The 20,002-nt window shown below is 44.7% G+C and overlaps 1 protein-coding gene across 2 annotated transcripts in view; it reads right to left on the bottom strand.

Moving 5' to 3' along the window:
• Positions 1 to 1,416: 1,416 nt before the first annotated feature.
• The window catches only part of setbp1 (SET binding protein 1), a 33,734-nt gene continuing 15,148 nt past the window's right edge, over positions 1,417 to 20,002 (bottom strand). The window contains exons 3-7 of one of the 2 annotated variants that reach the window (XM_068604582.1): positions 13,710 to 14,119; positions 11,468 to 13,396; positions 11,134 to 11,341; positions 9,956 to 11,021; positions 1,417 to 6,242 (exon numbers count right to left, since the gene is read on the bottom strand). In XM_068604582.1, the coding sequence (XP_068460683.1) occupies positions 5,737 to 6,242; positions 9,956 to 11,021; positions 11,134 to 11,341; positions 11,468 to 13,396; positions 13,710 to 14,119 (4,119 nt within the window). In that variant the 3' untranslated portion in view covers positions 1,417 to 5,736. Of the gene's footprint in view, positions 6,243 to 6,614; positions 7,107 to 9,955; positions 11,022 to 11,133; positions 11,342 to 11,467; positions 13,397 to 13,709; positions 14,120 to 20,002 lie in introns of those variants that run through there. The other variant, XM_068604583.1, reaches the window with a different exon arrangement.

Genomic DNA, 20,002 nt, shown 5'->3' with positions numbered 1-20,002 from the left:
ATCCTTCATTTTAAAGGAGGCTGGTCCACAGAGGATTGGGAGGATTTATAAGCCCTGTCATCCTCCCTCCACTTTCTGAGTGCAAACCTCCACCACTAAATTTTCATTACAGTTTGTATCTCTAGATAATATATCATAGCACTGATCCAGTTCTGAAAATATGTCTTACTTATATTGTGCACTTTTTAATTATACTGAAATATTTCAGCCTTGCACAGATGTCACAGAATATAAGATTTGTAAGATTTTATAATAGTGTTGGTCTTTATAAAGCTGAATGGCTTGAAGAGATTTTGCACACACATGGAGCAACAGAACGGCAAAACAAACGCTGGGATGGTTTAAATTTAGTCCAGCAAGCAGGCTTAACCTATTGACCAAGTGAACATATTTTATCTTTATATTTCCATAAAAAATGCAGTGTGTGTGTGGTTTTTTTTTAAAAAAATCTACATGTACTCTTTATACTTCATGTCATTTTTCATATTCCCCCGGTGTATAACGGATCCATTAAAACTGAAGATACATAATTTGACACTAACCCTGGTTTAAATCAACATTTTGCGCATCAAATTGATGATCCTGTTTCTCCCCTTGTAAGTGTACCTCCGGCTGAAGGGTGCACCCTTCATGCGGCATGTGTTTCATTGTGATCACAGGTGATATATCTCATCCTCCCTCTTGTGCTGAATGTGAAGAGGGGCCATGTGGGGCTCATCTACAGGCATCATTAGAGAGTGATTTGGGTGCAGCCCTGACTTCCATCAGAGGGGGGATTTTTTTCAGCATAGCACCGGTAGTGCCAATGGTTCTATCAGCACCACTAGATACACTGAGACACATTTGGGCAGCTCACCCTGCAACCATGGTAACAGAAGAATTTTACTAGTTGGCAGCAGCCAATAGTGGGGCACTTCCCACTCAGCGCCATCCAATAACAGAGCAGCCTGCAGCCCAGCCCACCAAGAACACACACTCATGGGCTAGTGCAAGGAGGATTTAGGGATGTAGGCTTAGCTAATGAACAAGTACGAGAGTTAAGAGCATGTAGGTATGTGTGTGTGTGTGTGTGTGTGTGTGTGTGTGTGTGTGTGTGAGTGAGTAAGGCTGAAGCCTAATCTAATGAGAGGATTCCCTCTCTTTTAACTGCAACAAGCAAACCCATTTTTATTTTAGTCCTCAGTCACGGAGACCATCTGACAAACCCTTCTGTCATCTCGCTGCTTCATGCTGCACACACACGCACTCACACACACACGCACACAAACGCATGCACGCACACACTCTTACATACAAAGTCTCTAATGACTTGTGACACAATAATTCATCAGCCTTATCTTGGCATGTGACGAAGCAGTTTTTCGAAGATTGGAATATCAACTCTGAACCAGAAAGAAGAAAATATGTGACACCATCAGCTGTCAATAAAGTCATTTATTATTTCACACAATGGATAACATGAACAACTTCAACTGTAGTTCTTCTTAATAAGTGCTCAACACTGCCAGCCAATAGAAGGGTAGCAAAAGAATGAGCTTTTCTTTCTGAGGAAAGAAAAATAAAAACAAAACAAAATATGAACCTACAAGATCATGAAAGATAAACATGACCAAAAGCATGCCAGCGGACATGGATATACACATATATTGCATGTATATATGTGCTTAAGACATATATCTGTATGTCAGCAAATGCAAATACAAAATATATGTGTACATTTACACATACATACTGTGAGGATATATGCATATACATGCGCATCTAGTATTTACTCTATATGTCAAATATTTGCAGTTTTTAATATTCATACAATGTACAAAATTGCTTCATGAATTAAAAAATTCATTACAAAAAGAAACATATCAAACAATGTACAAGTCTTGCTCCAAATTCAATTGAAATTCAACTTTCGGCTTGTCTAAAATATTTATGCATACAATCAAGTTGAGCATGCAAATAAAGGAAACCCACTCTAGAAAAAGGTTCAAATACACTATGTATACAAACTAAAATATGCCCACACTGTTAGAAGAGCTCACGTTGTGCTCTAAAGAAGTACATTTATTGGTTTTCTCAATGCTTCATCTGCACTTTCAGCTTTGAACAACATAGTAGCTTTGAACTGTAACGTATGCTGTGAGGATGACTACATGTACATTTATGGGGTTCTGTCTCAAGTGACCCCTCACTCCATGTGTAGGACACTCATCACAGCATGCCACAAAGGGAATGGGGGGTGATCAAATTTAGGTGCCAATATATCATATTCTTGTTGTTGTCGTTAACTGGTGAGCGTGGACTTCGGTAAACACACCCTAACCACTGATTTAAGGTCAAACGCTGCTGCGCTGCTCTTGATGCTCGGACCAAAGACATGGTAAAAGATCCTTACATCAGTGCTTAGGGGCCTCCTGTAGCCACTGGTCCAGACCAGACTGGTTTTGACTAAGTACTAAACAACAGTGACCTTGAACCCTATTCACAGCCACATCCCCTCTGCAGTCTCTGTGAAGAGTGAAAGCTCTGGATTAGGACAATACTGGTCAGTGTTAGAAGGCACCGGAGCATTGGCTGGTAGAAGAGACAGACAGGACAGACAAGATCTGGGGTCTTTACCTCTTACATCCGAAACCGCTGACTGACCACAGTATGGAATAAGCTGCCAAGCGTGTAGTCTCTACACCTCCCAGACCACACATCTAGACCTCATCTTCACCACAACAGACTGTAGACCCATCTGAAGTCATCAAGCAAAGCAAGGTTGAGCACACTAACTGTACGACGAGTGTATTTTTGGCTTTTTCCTCTGACAGCTCTCCCCACACGCAACCTTCTTTGCTTACTCTTCATGCTACTGCGCTGCCCCAACTGGCTGCAGGCAAAATAGCTGCATTTCAGCGAGGATTCCTATTTTTGGTCGAGTACACTACAGTGAGGCTTTTATCCTCTTAGAACTTTTGAAGGTGCGATAAGGCAAACTATTTTAGCATTCTGTGTAATTTAACGGACTAGAACGGTGACTGTTGATATACAGCAGAATTTGTCAATTAGGAAAATCAATTAGGGTTGTCATTTCTGTATGTTTTCTTGGGTCTTAATACAGAGAGAGAGAGAGTGTCTACTGTGGCTTTAGGAGACAGTCCCAGCATAGCCGAGCCCAACCGGTATCCATGCAGGATGGACATACTAACACTATTTACAACAAACACTTCAATACTGTAGTTTAACATCTGGTTAAGGCTGTACTGCATGGAGCTGCAGTAACTATAGTATCCATGAAATGATAGTCACTTTCTGCACAACTTATTACAAATTATTACTGGTATTATTCACAATTCTTGTTATATGAATTCATTTTATTCGGTAAATAAGACCACTTATTTCTCTTTGTCGAAGGGTGGACCCAGAACAGAAATTCCTCTTAAGGTCATTGCCAGACATGGCCTGATGCATAGCAAACAACAATGTAGGAGAACGTGATTTCCATGACAACCTCCTCTGTTCCTCCTTTGCCAAGTACATAACCAGTTAGCTGATGTAAATAACAGGTCACATACTGAGCAGAGTAAATGATCTTCATTTATATCTGGGACATTTAGTACAATCAATATCTCTGGATAAAAACACATCCGATTCAGTGGACCGGTCTGTTTCCATCACTGCTGTAAAGCAGAATGTAGGCCAGTCCATATTGTGTATTCAATACAGTAATATCATATTATATTGATCTGTCCTGCACTTCTAGTTCTGTTATGATAATGGGGGTCAGAAAACTAGGAGGGAGCTGGTGACAGAGGATGCTGACTATGGAAGCTTTGACTGGACACAGGCAGTGTCGGGGTTCTGATGACTAAGACACATGAGTCATATGTACAATCATGAATATTTTGGGTCAATTTCGGGGGCACTCTTTGCCACTTGATATTTCTCAGGTCGAATGTAACTGGTGAGAGAAAGAAACATAAGGCACAAGTTGAACTGCTGCAACTGAGAATCCCACCCAACCCAAAGAAAACTGAATCTCCGAGAAAAGTTAACAAAGTTGCTAAAGAAACACTGATCCATTGCTTATATTTTGAAATACTTATTTGAGAAAATAACAACCACTATCCAAAGCCACAGATACTGTAGATAGAGTTTAACAAAGGCTGGACATATTGACACAAAATTCAAGATGGCTACATTCTAGAGTGCACATAGGGATGCTTTACATTGGTGCCAACATGGTGGAGAGTTTGTCAAACTCTGATTTAGATTCTTTAAATAACACATCCTCACACTGAATACTGAGACTTTGGTTTCTAAATCTAAATACTGTATTTACTTTTAAAAAAAAAATTGTTTAAAATGATGTTTAATGAAATCAGGTATAAAGACTGGGATTAGCTTTTTAAAACACTGACTGTGAGCCCTCTTCAGCTGAACTGTCCAATCACAATTCAGACTCGGGCTTCGTTTTGACGCTTTTGGCTGCGCAGCCTGCATATACAAATTGATTAAAATAATGCGTGCTTTCTGGAATGGATATCCACACCATTGAAGGCCAAAACATAAGGCTGGAACAAGCATGTAAGTGCTGCATTTGATTGAGCAAGTGTATGGTTTTTCATAGTGCAATAAACCAATTTTAAGGTTTACCAAAACACACCTGATATTTCCCCTGTATGCAATGCCCCCTGGATAATAAACACATAAATGACTGTATGAATGAATATATGTGGTTCTTTCTGTCTGAAAACAAACTTGTCTTGAGTCGCACCCATGTCTGTTTTTGGTTATAAAACAATACACAACTTTCATTGTCTATGGTACAACAATTCTATTTGATATACTGTATGTCATGTATACATGTCTATGAGCTGGTTTCTCATTGTACAAGGCAGGCAACAGTGGACTTTGTTTCTATTTACAGTCTGGGACAGTCTCATCCACCATATTGCCTATATGTCACTGCTCAGGACAGGTCTAAGCAGGGAGAGAGAATTAATTGACACACGCGGGTAGGTGGAGGGAGCAGAAGCAATGGGAGGTGTAACATATTATTTGGGAGTAGATTAGAGGATAACGGGAGATGAAGTTGAGCAGCAGGTACCAGGGAAAGCTAAAGAATTGGGGAGAGTGACGAGCGGGAAGGGTGACCAGGGGTTATTCCTCAGAGAGAGTATGAAAACAAAGAAGGTACAGATGAGGGTGTGAGCAATAAACAGGGATAAGTAATGGGGTAAGGTGGCTTAATTACTGCTGTTTTCTCCTACGTCTTTGACAAGCGTCCTCAGAAAGGCAAAAATAAGCAGAGCTGCACAGTTTAATATTAACCATTCCCCTCCCCTTGCTGGTAAATATATGGCTAAAGCCACATTCAGATACAGTATCATAAAGTACCATACACATCACTGTATCAGATACATAAAGAATCACATAATATCCTACACTATCATGAGTACCACACACTTTTATAGCATCAGATTCAGTATCAAACAGTACCATATAGTGCCATTGCAAATGAAGGTCCAATGAATTCTTGAAAGGCTCATGTCTGGTTGGGTTTACCAAGCAGATGGATGATACCATACGTGTTCCCTCCTCCTGTGATCCTCTGTAGTCCTCATGAATCAGACAGGAGAAACAAGTCAAAGTGCACCAAGGAGTTCCAGATCGAAGGGCACTGCATCTGAAACAGCACTGACTCCAACAACTGCTCTCTGTTCGGTTACAGAGCTGCTCCCTCCTGCAGGTCTAGTGACTGGAAGGAGCCCATAACTCGTCCCTGCTGTGGCCCCTGCCTCTGCGTTTCCCCCCTTTGGCCAGTGGAGGCACAGATCGCGCTTGATGCACCACAGTCTCAATTGTCGCTGAGATGGAATCGTGATTTGAGAACTCCAGTGGCTCGGGGATCAAGCTTGGCCTGAGGCTTTGCCTACCTGGCAGGTCATCGCACCTCTCCAGGACAGGCATCCCCTGAGTTCTCCCATCACCTCTCCTACCGGCCAACATGTCCAAACCCCGACTATCAGCCCAATTATCCACACTCCTATTAGTCAGCGCTGATTCTTCGATGGGTTGTTTTCGGGGCCGCCCAGGCCGTCTTTTGACGACATTGTTTCCTGTTTTGGCTTGTCGCTGCAGGCGCTTGGCACGGAGGATCTTCTGCACGTGCTCAAAGTTCAAAGAATGCATCCTCCTCACGTCCTTCTGGATCTGTTCCACCTCACGTCGCTTATACCTCCGCTTAGTGGGAACATCTGTGAAAGGAGAAAGTGAGCATGAGTGAGGTGAGACATCACAAGGTAAATAAACAAAGTCAAGTCTGTAAAGAGAAAAGGTGTCTTTATGCTAGCATGTCAGTAAAAATGGGCAGCCTTGGAAAGGCCAGGAAAGACATCATGCCAATTTAGCTCATGGTGAGATATGTCTTTTCTTTTTTGCTTCAAGAGCTTCCTGCTAATTTTGACATATTCATGTAAGCCTTTCAAAGCCCAGCTGAGCCAGGAGAGCAGATCCTATCCTGTAATTGTCTACTACAGAGCTGAGAGGATAGGGGAGAGGAGGAGATCCCTTTCTGCTAGCAGGAAACCCACAGAAATGTCTCCTTCAACCATTTAATATGTCCCTACACAATAACAACCCTGCGCATCTGGAGCACAGGCTGCCAAAAAGCCAAACACACATATCGACACATTTATCCACATGCATGTCCTCACACAAATACACACAGATAAAAACACACACATACACGCACATACCCATCATGCACAAATAATGAATTCAGCAGTCCAGAATGGCTGAGCAGAAGAAACTGGAGCCATATTGTTTCCTTCACACTGGTGAACTGGGCGGTATGCCCTTTACCCGCTGTTTTATCCTGTCTCCTTCCCTTTTTCCCCATCACTCTCATTCTATTTCCCACTCTACTCTTCATAGGCCGCAACATGCTACTCTCTAATTTTCAATTAAACTGGTAACACTGCACCATTTCATTTCCGTCTCTATTTCAGAAACCGCTTCCTGGTCTTGGTCCATCGCTGTCATTCTTTTTGTTTCCCATCTCTGTCCCGTTTCGTAGCTCCCCCCTCCTCTCTGCCTGGGCACTGTTCCCGGGGCTCAGACTGAGCCACAGCCAAAATGGAGGAAAAGCACAATCAGCCACCAGTCCCCAAGCAGTGTGCATAAAACATCCCTGGCCTTTTTTTCTTGAGCTTTTACTCCTATTTTTCCATTCCCTAACCATCTCATTTCTTCTTTCGCTCCAGAATCCTGCTGATTCAATGAAGCAGGTTTCTGCAGAGCTTGAACACATAGTGACTGCCATAATCTAGCACAGTGCTGAATTTTATACAACAAACATGCCCAGCTGGATAGCAAGATGGTTAAATAGTGAGTCACTACACATTTAGAACATTCCTATTTGTTTCATCAAACATGGCATCTTAGGTTAGAATAATTTACTTTGCGAATTAAAATGTTGCTATAAGCAGATACTGATTTGTGACACTGTCATGCAATGTTTGTTTCATTACATTTAAAGAAATCAAATTGGAATGTTGAAGGGAAAATACAAAGTTTTAGGAGTTTTACTCATGAACTAAGTGTAAAGGAAAATACAAAACAGCAGAACATCTCACTGTACTGTTGCTCAAGAATTTAGGGCAGACAGTGAAATTAGTCTTATGCAGAAAACACTAAGTAGCAATAGTTTATGTGCTGTGCACACGCTCAGCTTGCTCTCTCTCTCTCTCTCACACACACACACACACACACACACACACACACACACACACACACACACACACACACACACACACACACTACAAAGTAGCAGAAATTTATGAGCTGCATACACGGAACATAAAACCAGTGACCTTCAGCCGTGCGAGGGGCCGTATAGCACTGAGGACCTGCTCCTCTGTGGAATAGGAAGTCAGTACTACACAGAGATGCATGCCCACAGACCAGATTTCAGACAGGATAAAGTTATCCTTGATGTATATAATTTGGCGAGAGTGTTTCTCTGCATGAAAGTGCATGCATGTGTTGGAACAAGTCATGTGACACAAAGACAATTATTCTCACTAATTCAGTCGAAGATGACCTGCTTTTATGCAAATATGCATGTGAGAGATTGGTGTCAGCTGCAGTGTGACCTGCTGATTGCTGTAGAAACACACACACAAACACACACACACACACACGCATACAAAAGCAATTCACTACAAAGTAGTTTTAGTGAAGCATGATTTACAGACTCACAGTTGCAAGCTCAGACAATAATATAAATGTTGCATGTATACATGTATGCATGCGTGCCTGTGTTTTAATTGGGCTAAAGCTGTGAAGTGAGGCAGTAAGTCATGCTAGAGGAGGGCCAGATAGAATGGGGGAAAGAGAGGGTAATGGGGGAACGAGGGGGAGGGGAGACAAGGGAAAATGCAGAAAGAGAAAGGGAAGAAGGAAAGAGAGATAGAAGGGGGAGGGGGAGGAACAAGGGGAAGTCTGAGTGTGGGGATTGTGGGAGAGAGGCAAAGGAGGAAAGCAGGAGCAAGAACTGCAGAAGCAGCAATAGGGGAGAAGGGAAGGACATGGAAGGTAGAAGAGGAATAACAGCACTGGAAGGATGGTGGTGGTGGTGGTGGTGGTGGTGGTGGGGGGAGGGAATAGTGTGTATATGAGTCATCCATGCTGGATCCCCTGGGGTGGAGGGTGTATTCTAACTGAGCCCCTGGCTTCTCCTCCCCACCACTGGACTAGGCCCCAGTCATTAAACCCCTGGCTGCCAGCCAGCTCTTTTAACACAGGCAAGGGCCTTTTACTGCGTGTCTGTAGAAAATAAATCACACTGTGTGAATAATATATCTCTGGCAAAGGCATTGGCAGGAGAGTCGGAAGGGAGGGAGGGAGGGGAGGAAGGAGAGATTGGTGAATTATAGTCGTCTCCATCCATGCATTACGTTCTTTCTATCCCCAGCCAGATGTGCTCAAAGACAGGAGAAAACAGAATGTACCAAAAATACACATTAGTCTGGAAGTGAGAATTTGGGGCTACCCTGCCTCTTTGTCTGCTGTCTTGATAACGCCGCACATAGCATACTTATAAATAGGAATCACCTTGACGATTATGCTGCCTTATACATTTAAATAAGGAAAACACTGTTAACTCTGACTAAATACGGGATTAAGCCAGTTCATAACAAGCTCTGTATCACTAGGGAACAGAATAATATGGTGGACAGCAATTATTTTTGCTAACATGCTCCTGATTTGACCATATTTACAAGTCTGCAACGTTAGCAGGTTAAGATGATGTCTACTTGTTTTGTAACGGCAAGATGCAGTAAACAGTAAAGCCCAAGTGTAGCATCTTGTGCTTAACAGTACGCTCATCTAGTGTTTCCTCCCTGTAGAGATCCCTGGATGTGCACGCAGCAACCATGGTCCAAACCAAAGCTATTTTAACATGATGTTACACTTCTAGGCTAAATGTGTGGTCACGCTATGACTTCTCAGTGGTTATCTTCTGTGGACAGTAGAAGCCGCTGTCAGTTGTAGTTTTGTTTCACTAATATAGTCCTACTTTTCTCTAACAGATAGGCATCTCACTGTTTTATGGTCTGCACTCTTTTGCATTGCAATCAGATCTGTGATGAGGTCCATTGCTGTGTTAAGCTGCAGTTAGTGTCAGCCAAAGACGCCCTGCTGATGCTTTGTATCAGAAACATAACACAGGTGAACCATTGGTGGCTTTTTAGAGTTAGGTAGATCCAGGAAGTTTAGTCATTAGTGAATAGGTGAGATAAAAACAAGGAAGCATTAAGTAGTTATTGCAGTTTGGGCTCACCTTAAACCTTCAACGTGTCATCAAATAAGACTTGCTTTATAATCATGGCAAAAGGGCAGCGCACTACTTTGTTAATACACAGTGTGGATTTAAACAGGTAAACCTAAAGTAAGTGGTTCTTACCATTTTGGGAGGGACCAGAGCAGTTGTTCATCGGTCCTGGCTCCTGCCTGGCAGTTTGGAAAGACATTAAGCCCTGATCTCCAAACACAGCAAGCCTCGTCTTCCTACTCCGTCCTCCACACTCATCCTCTCGTGACCCCAAAAAGAGGTCAGAAGCTGACTCGGACCGCTTGGTTTGGCTACTGTAGCTGCTCATGAAGCTGTTTATTGGCTGTCGAGTCTGACGGGAGTGGAACTGGCTGTCAGCGAGCGAGTGTGTGGACAGCTGCTCCGACTCAAACATCCCTAAGCTGGACCCCAAGCTTGAGCCTCTAGCACTGCCCCTTTGCATCTCCAGGTGCTTTGAAGGTCCCTGACTGACCAAGTCCCTCCTGTCACTCAGCATACTGAGGCGCGCACTGGTCTTAGCTCCGCTGAAGAGCCCACCCAACTCCTGCCGATCTCGCAGTGAAAGGAGGGGTTCGTCCTTGTGCTTATGTTTGTGCTTGTGCTTTCTCTTATGGAGGCGAACCCCAGCAAGACCACTTGCACTGCCACTACCCAGGGATCCCAGGCCCTCTCCTCTTACAGAGGGCCCCTGGAGTGGGCCACTGGAGCTGCGAAGCTTGGCCTCTGGTTGAAGTTGTGAGTGTCCACTGGAGTGGAAAGCCTTGGGAGGGGGGACGGCAGGCCTCATGAAGGGAGAAGGAGGTGCAGGTCCAAGCGAGTGGTGGGGCAGGTAAAATGGGGGAGCAGGGGGAAAGTAGCCCAGACTCAGAGGAGATGCATAAGGCATCGCATACGGTGCTGCATAGTAATTTCCCCCTCCAAGCGGATAACCATATCCTTGAACGAAAGGCAGCTTTGATGTGATTGGCTCGCTGACTTTGGCTGGACGGCCGCGTCTCCTCTTAGCCTTCAGATCGGCACTCCTGCGGAGATACGAGCTGGAGTCACAGGGGTAGGAGTCGTAGGTAACCGGATAGTAATGATGGAAGTTCAGGCGGAAAATGGAGGGATATGGCTGCTGGGGGTAGCAGGTGTATCGTCTGTGAGACACTCGTAGCTGCTGAAGCTTTACCACAACCTACAGGGAGGTTAAAAAAAGGATCATTTAGAAAAATACACCATATACAATGTACTTGCACATTACAGTGCTTGGTCAAAAATTACACACTGCATGTATTTGTGTTTCTTACCTCCTCCAGTTCAGAGAGAAAGTGAAGATGATCTCGGCTCTGTAGGCACTTCCTCTTCCGTCGATGATGTTTTTGCTTCTTTTCCTGTTGTGACAGGAAGTTGTCAACAGCAGTTACTTGCCGTTCACAGCGTGCTCTGCTGCCTCTGTTGGATGCTTCCAGGGCTGCTGCCTCCGCAGCCTCAAACCCACACAGATCAAATGAGTACCTGTATGAACACATGACATATAAAATCACATTAAAACCACCAAATTCAGGAATATATGTCTTATATGTCTTGAATAAAAACCAACAAAACTAAATATAATGATATAACTAAAGTTTGTAAAACTACCTGCGCCGCGAGGCGGAGCCCTTCTCAGTTTGATCTGAGGTGCTGTTGTTGTCTGTCCCAATCCCACTGTCACTTGGAATAGTCTCCTCACTGTGGGACTCGCTGATGGGGGACAGGGTCACCTCCTTCACTGATGCCCCTTCTGACAGGTGGGATGGTGAATTAGCCAGAAGGCGTGGAGGAGACAGTTTCCATCCGCCCGAGAGGAAGCTCCTGCCTGGTGGTTTGGAGGGCAGGGCTGAGATGGGCTGCAAACTGGGCATAGTGGCGTCAGAGTGGCTGGTTCTTAAGGATGGAGCGCTGGAGCAGGGAGACAAGGTGGTCGAAGGCACTACAGGGCTCTCATAGAGACTGCCTGTGGAGACAGTCAGGGGGGGCTTGTCCCTAGTGGTTTTGAGAAGATTGGAGCCTTGGGTTTCTGCTCTGGGTTTCCGCCCTCTCTTCTTACCAATGTAGATGGTTCCTCTCTTGCTGACATTTATCTGTTTTCCCAGCCGAGCCTCAATAGTGGACGCCATGGCACTCATAGCTGAGGTAACAGGGGCAGAAGATGATTTCAGAGCCAGAGTGCCATTCTGACTGGAGCCTGAAAGTATCTCATTCAGGATGCTTTGCATTTTCCCAAGCTTCATCTTATTCACTGGCCTGGAAGGAACCCTACCACGCTTTAGTTTCAAACTATTAGAATTGGCGCTGGTGGTTGTGGAGGCCATTTGCACTAATGTGTTTAGTGTATGTGTCTTCCTCCTACGGTTTAGCCCTGCAAAGGTTTCCTGTGCCAGTGGGCTTGGAGGTGAGGTGGAGGTGCCCTCATGGATGGTCTCCACTGTTAGGAGTGGCTGTTTCTTGGGTCGTCCTCTTTTCCTCTTAATGGGCGTATGGACGGTCAGGCTATCAGTGTTGGTGTAGAGGGGGCTAGAGGGGGTGATGGGGAAGGCCGAAGGCGGGTCAGCTAAGGTCAAGGGGCTTCCCCGGTTGTCTCTCTGGAGTGATGTGAGACTGGCATGATTTTTAGCTTTCAGGTAGGACCATCTGTCCTTGGCCTTGGTGGTTCTGGAGCTGGCTGTGGAGCTGGTGCTGTGGCTGGGGCTAGGACTCAAGGCCATCCTGGGTTTGGGGCTGAGACTGGCGCTGATGCTAGCCCTTTGGCTGGGACTGATGCTGCCCCTGGGGCTGGGGTTTGGGCTCGGGAGTCTGGGGTTTGTGTTCAGATTGGCTTTGTTGATGTGATTATAAGCCAGCTCTCTGTGTTTGGGGGTGTCTGAGTTAATCTTAGGACGACCCACAGGGTTCTTTTTTATTCTATTTGCACTCAAAGCTGACTCTGGGTCAGACCCACTTATAACTATCTCTCCTCTTTCTACCCGTTCTACCCGCTCTCCTTTTTCTCTTTTTTCGCCTTTATCCGCTCTCTCTGCTTTTTCTATCCGTTCTCTACTGACATCGGCGGGACTTGTAAGTCGAGAGTCGTTTTTGTGATTCTCCATCTTATGTGCTACTTTGGGTTCTGGGGCCCCAGGATGGTGCTTCTCTGTAGTGTCAGAGTCTTGCCGTTGCTGTAATTGCTCCATTGCAGAAAATGACTGGTCGAAAGAAGGCCTCCTCCGTCTCTTTCTTCCTTTCCCTTCATCTGTCAGCATGGGCATCCCTCTGTCTTCTTCGTCTCCTCTCCTCCCAGCAGTTGCTCGCTCTCTTTCCTCTTTTCTCCTTTCCTCTCTATCGTCATGGAACCGCTCAGCTGTCTCATCCTGCCTGTACTTCTGCCTCTCCTCTGAATTAGTTGGGCTCTCCAATCCTTTCTCTAACTGTCTTCCCCAAAGTGTATCAGCACTGTGGGGATTACAGAGCATCCTCTGGGAGTCTTTCCTGCAGTACTTCCTCTTGATGTTCCCAAAGAGCTGCTCACTGACCTCTTGCAACCCTCTCCCCCTGAAGGGATATATACAAAGAAGAAATGTCAGATAATACATGTTTTGTAATTCTAAAAACCTATACAGAATTTACAATTTTTTTGTGTGACCATACAAAGGCAGTATTACTTGTATTGTGTTAGACCATAAGGTGTCCTGCAATTCATCTATTACCTAGCTTGAATCATAATTGTGTATGTTTTATCAAATTAAATTAAGTTGTCATCTCCCTCCTGAAAGTATGTGTTGTTGATACTCTCCCGCCCAACTCTAGTGTACAGTATTTAGTTTGGCTCGTGATAGCATCCACCTCACAAGAAAACTATTCATACCTGCTGAGAGAGGTCAGGTTGAGAATACTGGCATCTGTAACCACTGGTAACTGCAGGTCTGGAGTCAGGGATCTCTGAGGTGAGGGGCTTCGTGTCGCGGTTCGTGTGAAAGGTTGGGTGGGATCAAGCGAAGAGCTCCTACTGGCTACTGCCAGTTCTCTGGCTGGCTCAGAATTTGCAGGATTGGCCAGGGCTGCAGAAGATACTGGAGACGTGATCCAGTCTGGATTGATTTGGTGTTGATGTGCATGAGCGTGTTGGAATTGCTGTGTGAGGGTGTGATGTGTTTGCTGTGGGTGTCCAGGAGGAAGGGAGCTGCGGAGCTGGTGTTTGGGCAGAGTGTGATCTCCCAGTAGTTGCAGCAGGCCTCCCTCTCTCTGCTCAGGCATTCTGAACTGGCGCTCGTATGTCTGGAGACGACAGAAAAGAGAAGCAAAGACTGGTTACTACATACAAACTGCAATCATTATAAAGCTGCAGTGATAGACAAACGGCATGACAATGGTGAGATCATACCACTATAAATAATTGTTTCCATGTCTTCATAACGTCAGCTTGTCTCCACACAGATTATACACGCAGTTTGTCACACAGAATCCAGTTCTGCAACCAGTTTATTTTTGTCAGTGCCGATCAAATCAGTGTTGTGGTCCGATATGACACTCACTGCAAGACTGAAGCTTTTAATACATCTTGTGTGCATGAGCAAACAGTGTGCAACTAAACAAAAGGCTTGTTTACAGAGCAATTAAATTCCTGTGGCAAGGATGTAGCATGCTGTGAGAGCTGGGGGGGATGGAATTACGGGTGTCTGACTGCAAACAGTATTAAACACAGTAGCTGAGCTCAGCCGTGTCCCTAACAGCCCGAGACCCATAAGGATTATGTATAACGTCTTAATTTTGTTGCCAACTCTACTGTACTGTTCAGAACTGCAACTTAAACTCATCATCATACTGGCCCACCCCTGAACTGCTTATGCAATTTCTATAAATCTTTTCCAGTTAGGGGCCTCAAATCTGAAGTAAACCAGTTTATATGTATCCATGTAAAACTGAAAATGTAAAAGCTTAATGTACTCTATTAGAAAACATAGCCCGACTTAATGTATTACTGCTGCATAAAACGCACACTGCTGGAAGATGAAAAATAGAGCAGCGGATGGCCTTTGTGGTTTAGCCTGTTATTAACAGACTCAGTATGACGCAACAAGACACTGTTCTACAGCGCTGCAGGGAGATGTAACCTAACCACAGGCCTACCTCTCAGCATATACACACAGGCGTATGGATGCGCACAGACTTACTCACATATGCATACAGTAGATATACACATTTCAAAGGCTTTATGAAATCCTGGCCTCACACATAGTAGCACAAAATGCGAATATAAAACAGTCAGGCATCCAATTTTAGTTTCGATGGATCGGCAACGTGCCAGATGATTAGCTCTCACTGTTTGCAGATCCACACACACTTATACACACACCGTAATGGAACATGTAATGTACGTAGTTCACATCACAGAGCACATATTTGCAAGAACAAGCAATTCATCTTTTCTATCTTTGATCCTGGCAATGTCCTGCCTTCATTTCATCAGCCACTTTGGAGTCCTTTCTCTATCACTATCTATTCCCCCCCCCTTCTCTCTCTCTCTCTCTCTCTCTCTCTCTCTGTCTCTCTCTCTCTCTCTCTCTCTCTCTCTCTCTCTCTCTCTCTGTCTCTCTCTGCTGTACCATCTGTAGTTATGCAGTTAGACTCATGTTGTACACTCATGTTGCACACTGGCTGCAAAAGCTGTTTTTCAGCCAGATGCATGCGACACAAACTTACAAGCGCAAAATAACACACGTGAATGCCCAGCACATGGATGAAAACACACACTGGACACACACAAGCAAACACTGAGCGGTGTAAATGATTAACTGTGGCAGAATGCGTGTGCTTACATGCACACCATCATTTATCTCCTGAACACTGACTGCAATGGTATCTTTTCAGTTCTGAGATGTTTGTTTGTGTATATAAGTGGGAATGTGTGTGTGTGTGTCTTTCTGTGTGTGTGTGTGTGTGTGTGTGTGTGTGTGTGTGTGTGTGTGTGTGTGTGTGTGGACAGTGACATTGGAGAGGAGACGCTGTGAGTCCAAAGAAAGATAAGATGACAGACACCTGATACACACATGCTTTCTCATTTGACCTGTCCTGGAATACCTGCTGTTTCAGGTTCAAGGAGGGCACAGAAAAAGAGACGGACAGGGAGATTGAGGTGGTGGTTAGCGTGAGACAGACAAACACACAAACATACAACCACACACACATAAATGTATATAAAACCTAATACAAAACAGACGGATAATAATAAAAAGAGGAGGCACCTTTCCTACAAGAAATAGAAGTGCAAAAACAGAAATAGGGAGCCCCCCTGGTTGTGGTTGGGTTATTGGCACCGGTTCAGCTTTTTGTTCTTAGTTTCCGCCCCTCCACCACCCTCTCCTCCCTTCTCCCCTTTTCTACTCCACTCCGCCTCTCACACTGCAAGTGGCAATCAAAAAAGGAAAAATACACTCTGATCTGCACACAAGCAGATGACAATTACTTAATATTGTCATATGTGCTGTGCACTTTTCTCTATTGCCTGTTTTAAATTGCCCTTTTATAACTGTATTATTGGTGTTGCCCTTATCATTTGTTTTAAAACGCACAAGTCTCCACACAGCTTCGACAATGCCACGGAAAAAAACATTGTGCTTGACAAATTAATTCTGATATTTCACTTTGGCAAATACAGTACCGTGCTCTGCTCCTGTCATGTGCTGAGTAAATAGGGACTGTGCTACTGGTGGCCTGCAGCAGGGGGCAGCGGTCAGAAGAATCAGCACTAGCCATGGACTCTGACCCTGGAGCAGCCCACAAGCACAATAGCTGCAAGATTTCAACCTTTTCCACACTGCCCTTCTTCTATAAGTCCCCTCTGATTAAATTTAGATAAGGAGACAGCAGAAAACAGACCCACGGCATGTTGAGTCCTGAACCCCTCTCTTGAGGCTATCAGGGCTGTATTCAGGGGTTAAGGGTTGTACTCCACAACTAGTTCAACAACCATTTCTTGGATGTCTTCTTTTGGGTCAGCACTGTAACAACATGGACTGGTGCCAGTCACACAGAGGCTCTCCAACACCCGAATGCAGGCAGATATAGAGTTGCACATTCCTTTCCACTGGTGATGTAATCGTCAGATAAGGTCGGGGATAATATGTGACTAAGTGCTGCAATCACCCACTGAAAGGCACTTTGCAAATGAGTCAGCATATATTTACAGACAAATTCATGTGTGCGCGTGTCTGAATGTAACGTTTACATTTAGGAGGCTGTTGTAAATGGAGATCTGGATGTAAAAAGTTTAACTTCTCTCTCCTCCAAGTTGATGTGAGGGAGGTATGTGACGCTTTTCCTGTCCTTTCCTCTCCTGCAGCCTCTCGTTTTCCACTGTTGAATAAACTAAAACTCTGAGTGGAACTTCTCTCTCTCTCTCTCACACACACACACACACACACACACACACACACACACACACACACACACACACACACACACACACACACACACACACACACACACACACACACACAGAGAGAGAGAGCACCCTTGCTGCACCATTATACTGGAAAGAACACCCTAAACAGGCACACCCAAATCTCACAACCCAGCACATACACACACACATATACACGAACAAACATATACACAAACTCCATGCACACACACACACACACACACACACACACACACACACACAAACACCCTGCCCTTCAAATAGTTTTTCACAGCCTTTTATTTGGCTGCCCGCCCGGTGGTTAGAGTGTTTCATTTTTCCCTGTGTATGGAACTGGGCAGCTGTCCAGAGAGACACACAAAGAGAGAGAGAGAGAGAGAGAGAGAGAGAGAGAGAGAGAGAGAGAGAGAGAGAGAGAGAGAGAGAGAGAAATGGGGAGGGAGGGGGTTACTGAAAGAATGAGCGCGGCAGAAAGGGAGGGAAGAAGAGGACCAGCAGAAAACAAGGAGAGGTGCCTAAACCCTTTACAACTAGTTCCCTCCAAAACCTCATGATTGATATGATCCTCTCTCTCTCTCTGCTTGTCACCAACACTCACACACACTCTCCTTGGCTTTGACACCATGCTGTCTTCCTCTGGCCCTGTGGCCTTGTGCACAGAGCCCCCCCCCCCCCCCCTCCTCCCCTCCCTTATCACATCCCTCCTTTTCTTCTTCTTTTCTCTTTTTCTGGAGCTGACCATTCTCCCCTGTGGGAACTACCCCCCCCCCCTCCTACCCCCCTTCTCTCCAGCTCCATTCAGAGCGCTGCTTCGCTGTGATCTGTGTTTCTGACAGCTCTGGATACACACACACACACACACACACACACACACACACACACACACACACACACACACACACACAGAGAGACAGAGACACACACAGGCGCACACAGCTCCTCTGCAAACAAACACCATGAATACTAACACGGCTTTGTGTCCACAGCACTTAAAACGGGGTAGAAGGCGAGGGAAGGGAGGGGGGTGGACGGGGCAATGCAGAGAAAAGGAGGGAAAAGCGATGGAGGAGAAAAGAGGCACTGTGTTGATCTTGTGGCCACTCTCACAGACCTCCCCCCTCCTCCCTGCCACCCCCCCATCCATGTTTCTCGTTCTCTCGTTCTTCCCACCAGTTCTCTCGGGAATAAAGACTTCCATTCATGCGCCTGAGGAGACCCACAGCAGGGGAGCAAAAAGAGGGAGGAAAAGAGGGGGAAAGATGAGGGGGTGTCAAGGTGGGACAGTTTGTGGATCACTGGGATCAGGCCTGCTGCCTAAAATTGTGTGAATGTGTGTGTCTGTAGGTCTATTTCCACTCAGCGTGTGCCGCTTCAGCCAATGCTTCACTATATCTCAGGACTGGTGGCATCTGTGCCAGACAAAGCATCTTCTTGGAAAGTTGGGTGGGAAAGTTTGGAAACTGGGTTCCATTCAAAACTTCCACTCTTGGACTAATGCTGCAATTCTACAACTATGTGTTGAGCCTACAGATACAGAAAAAAAGAGGCTTTACTAGTCAAGCTAAAATCTAACTTTCTTCTGCAGCACTTTTTTCTCTTGGTGCTATTATGTTCCCTTCTCTATGATCAAGTATTCCATCTACAGCACATTTAACTAACTGTGTGGTAGAAGCAGACAGACTAGATCTGCTTCAAGAGGTGATTGTGTCATTTTACTTAGGTATTTAAGCAAATCTGCATTTTCTATTAATTCAGCAAACTCATGGAATGCTCTTACATGACACATACAAATAAAAATAACCTACACAACATTCAAGCATAGCCTTAAGAAATGACGTGTTGCCAATCAGGTGTGCAAGCATTAATGTACTGTTTGTTCTGCCTGTTTATTCTGTGTATATGTGCATTTGTCTTGTTTGGTGTTTATGTATTATGTGCCTCTATAGTGTTTTATATATACATCTTGAAATTATTAGTTTTGTAAATTAGTTTTGTGTTTCTGCCATAAAAAAAAAAATGTCTATAGACAGCAGACGACAATTAGCCTCTCTGGCTAACTCTGGCTCACGTACAGTTTCACTGTTGATCAGTGTGCATTTGCCCCTGTAAAATAAACAAATAAATAATAAGCCAGATTTAATGCACAGCAGTAGGTCCGAGGCAAAATATCCCCTGCTACGTCCACAGTGGTAATCCTTCAGATTGGAGTGCTCCTAAAGATAGCAGCAAAACACCCAAGAGTCTCCTTGTCACACTCTCTTCAGACACGCTCAAACGTAGATGACTCAATCCAAACAAAGGCCTGTGATTGGCTGAACCAAAGCATGTTATTACGGTGGAATTGGAGGTTTTCACCCGCTCAGTAATGACAGAAACATTTACATGCTACACAAAGTATACATCTAATCCCCGCTATTAGCATTAATGGTGTCTGTGCAGGCATATATGTGTCCTGCTTGTGAATAGCGCTAAGAACCACATTAAAAGAGTTTTTTCATAGTGATTATTACAGCGATTATGTACCAATTGTTCCTTTCAATGGACGTGGCCGGACCTCCAGTGACAGCATTTACACAAGCAAAGAAACTGGCCACACACTGTTGCTCTCTTTATGGGGAAGCATAAGAACAAGTGTAATACAAGTTGGAGTGCTTCATGAATAGACTGAATGCTGGTTCAGTAAATTTCGTAAACCTACACACATGTGCACAGCAAACAGTACAAAACCAAAGGAACGT

Source organism: Clinocottus analis, unplaced genomic scaffold (genome assembly GCF_023055335.1).
Source record: "Clinocottus analis isolate CAN_PGR_092001 unplaced genomic scaffold, fCliAna1.0.p SCAF_7, whole genome shotgun sequence".
Classification (NCBI taxonomy): domain Eukaryota; kingdom Metazoa; phylum Chordata; class Actinopteri; order Perciformes; family Cottidae; genus Clinocottus; species Clinocottus analis.
Note: the sequence above shows the minus strand (reverse complement) of the source record. Positions and strands in the feature narration are given on the sequence as shown.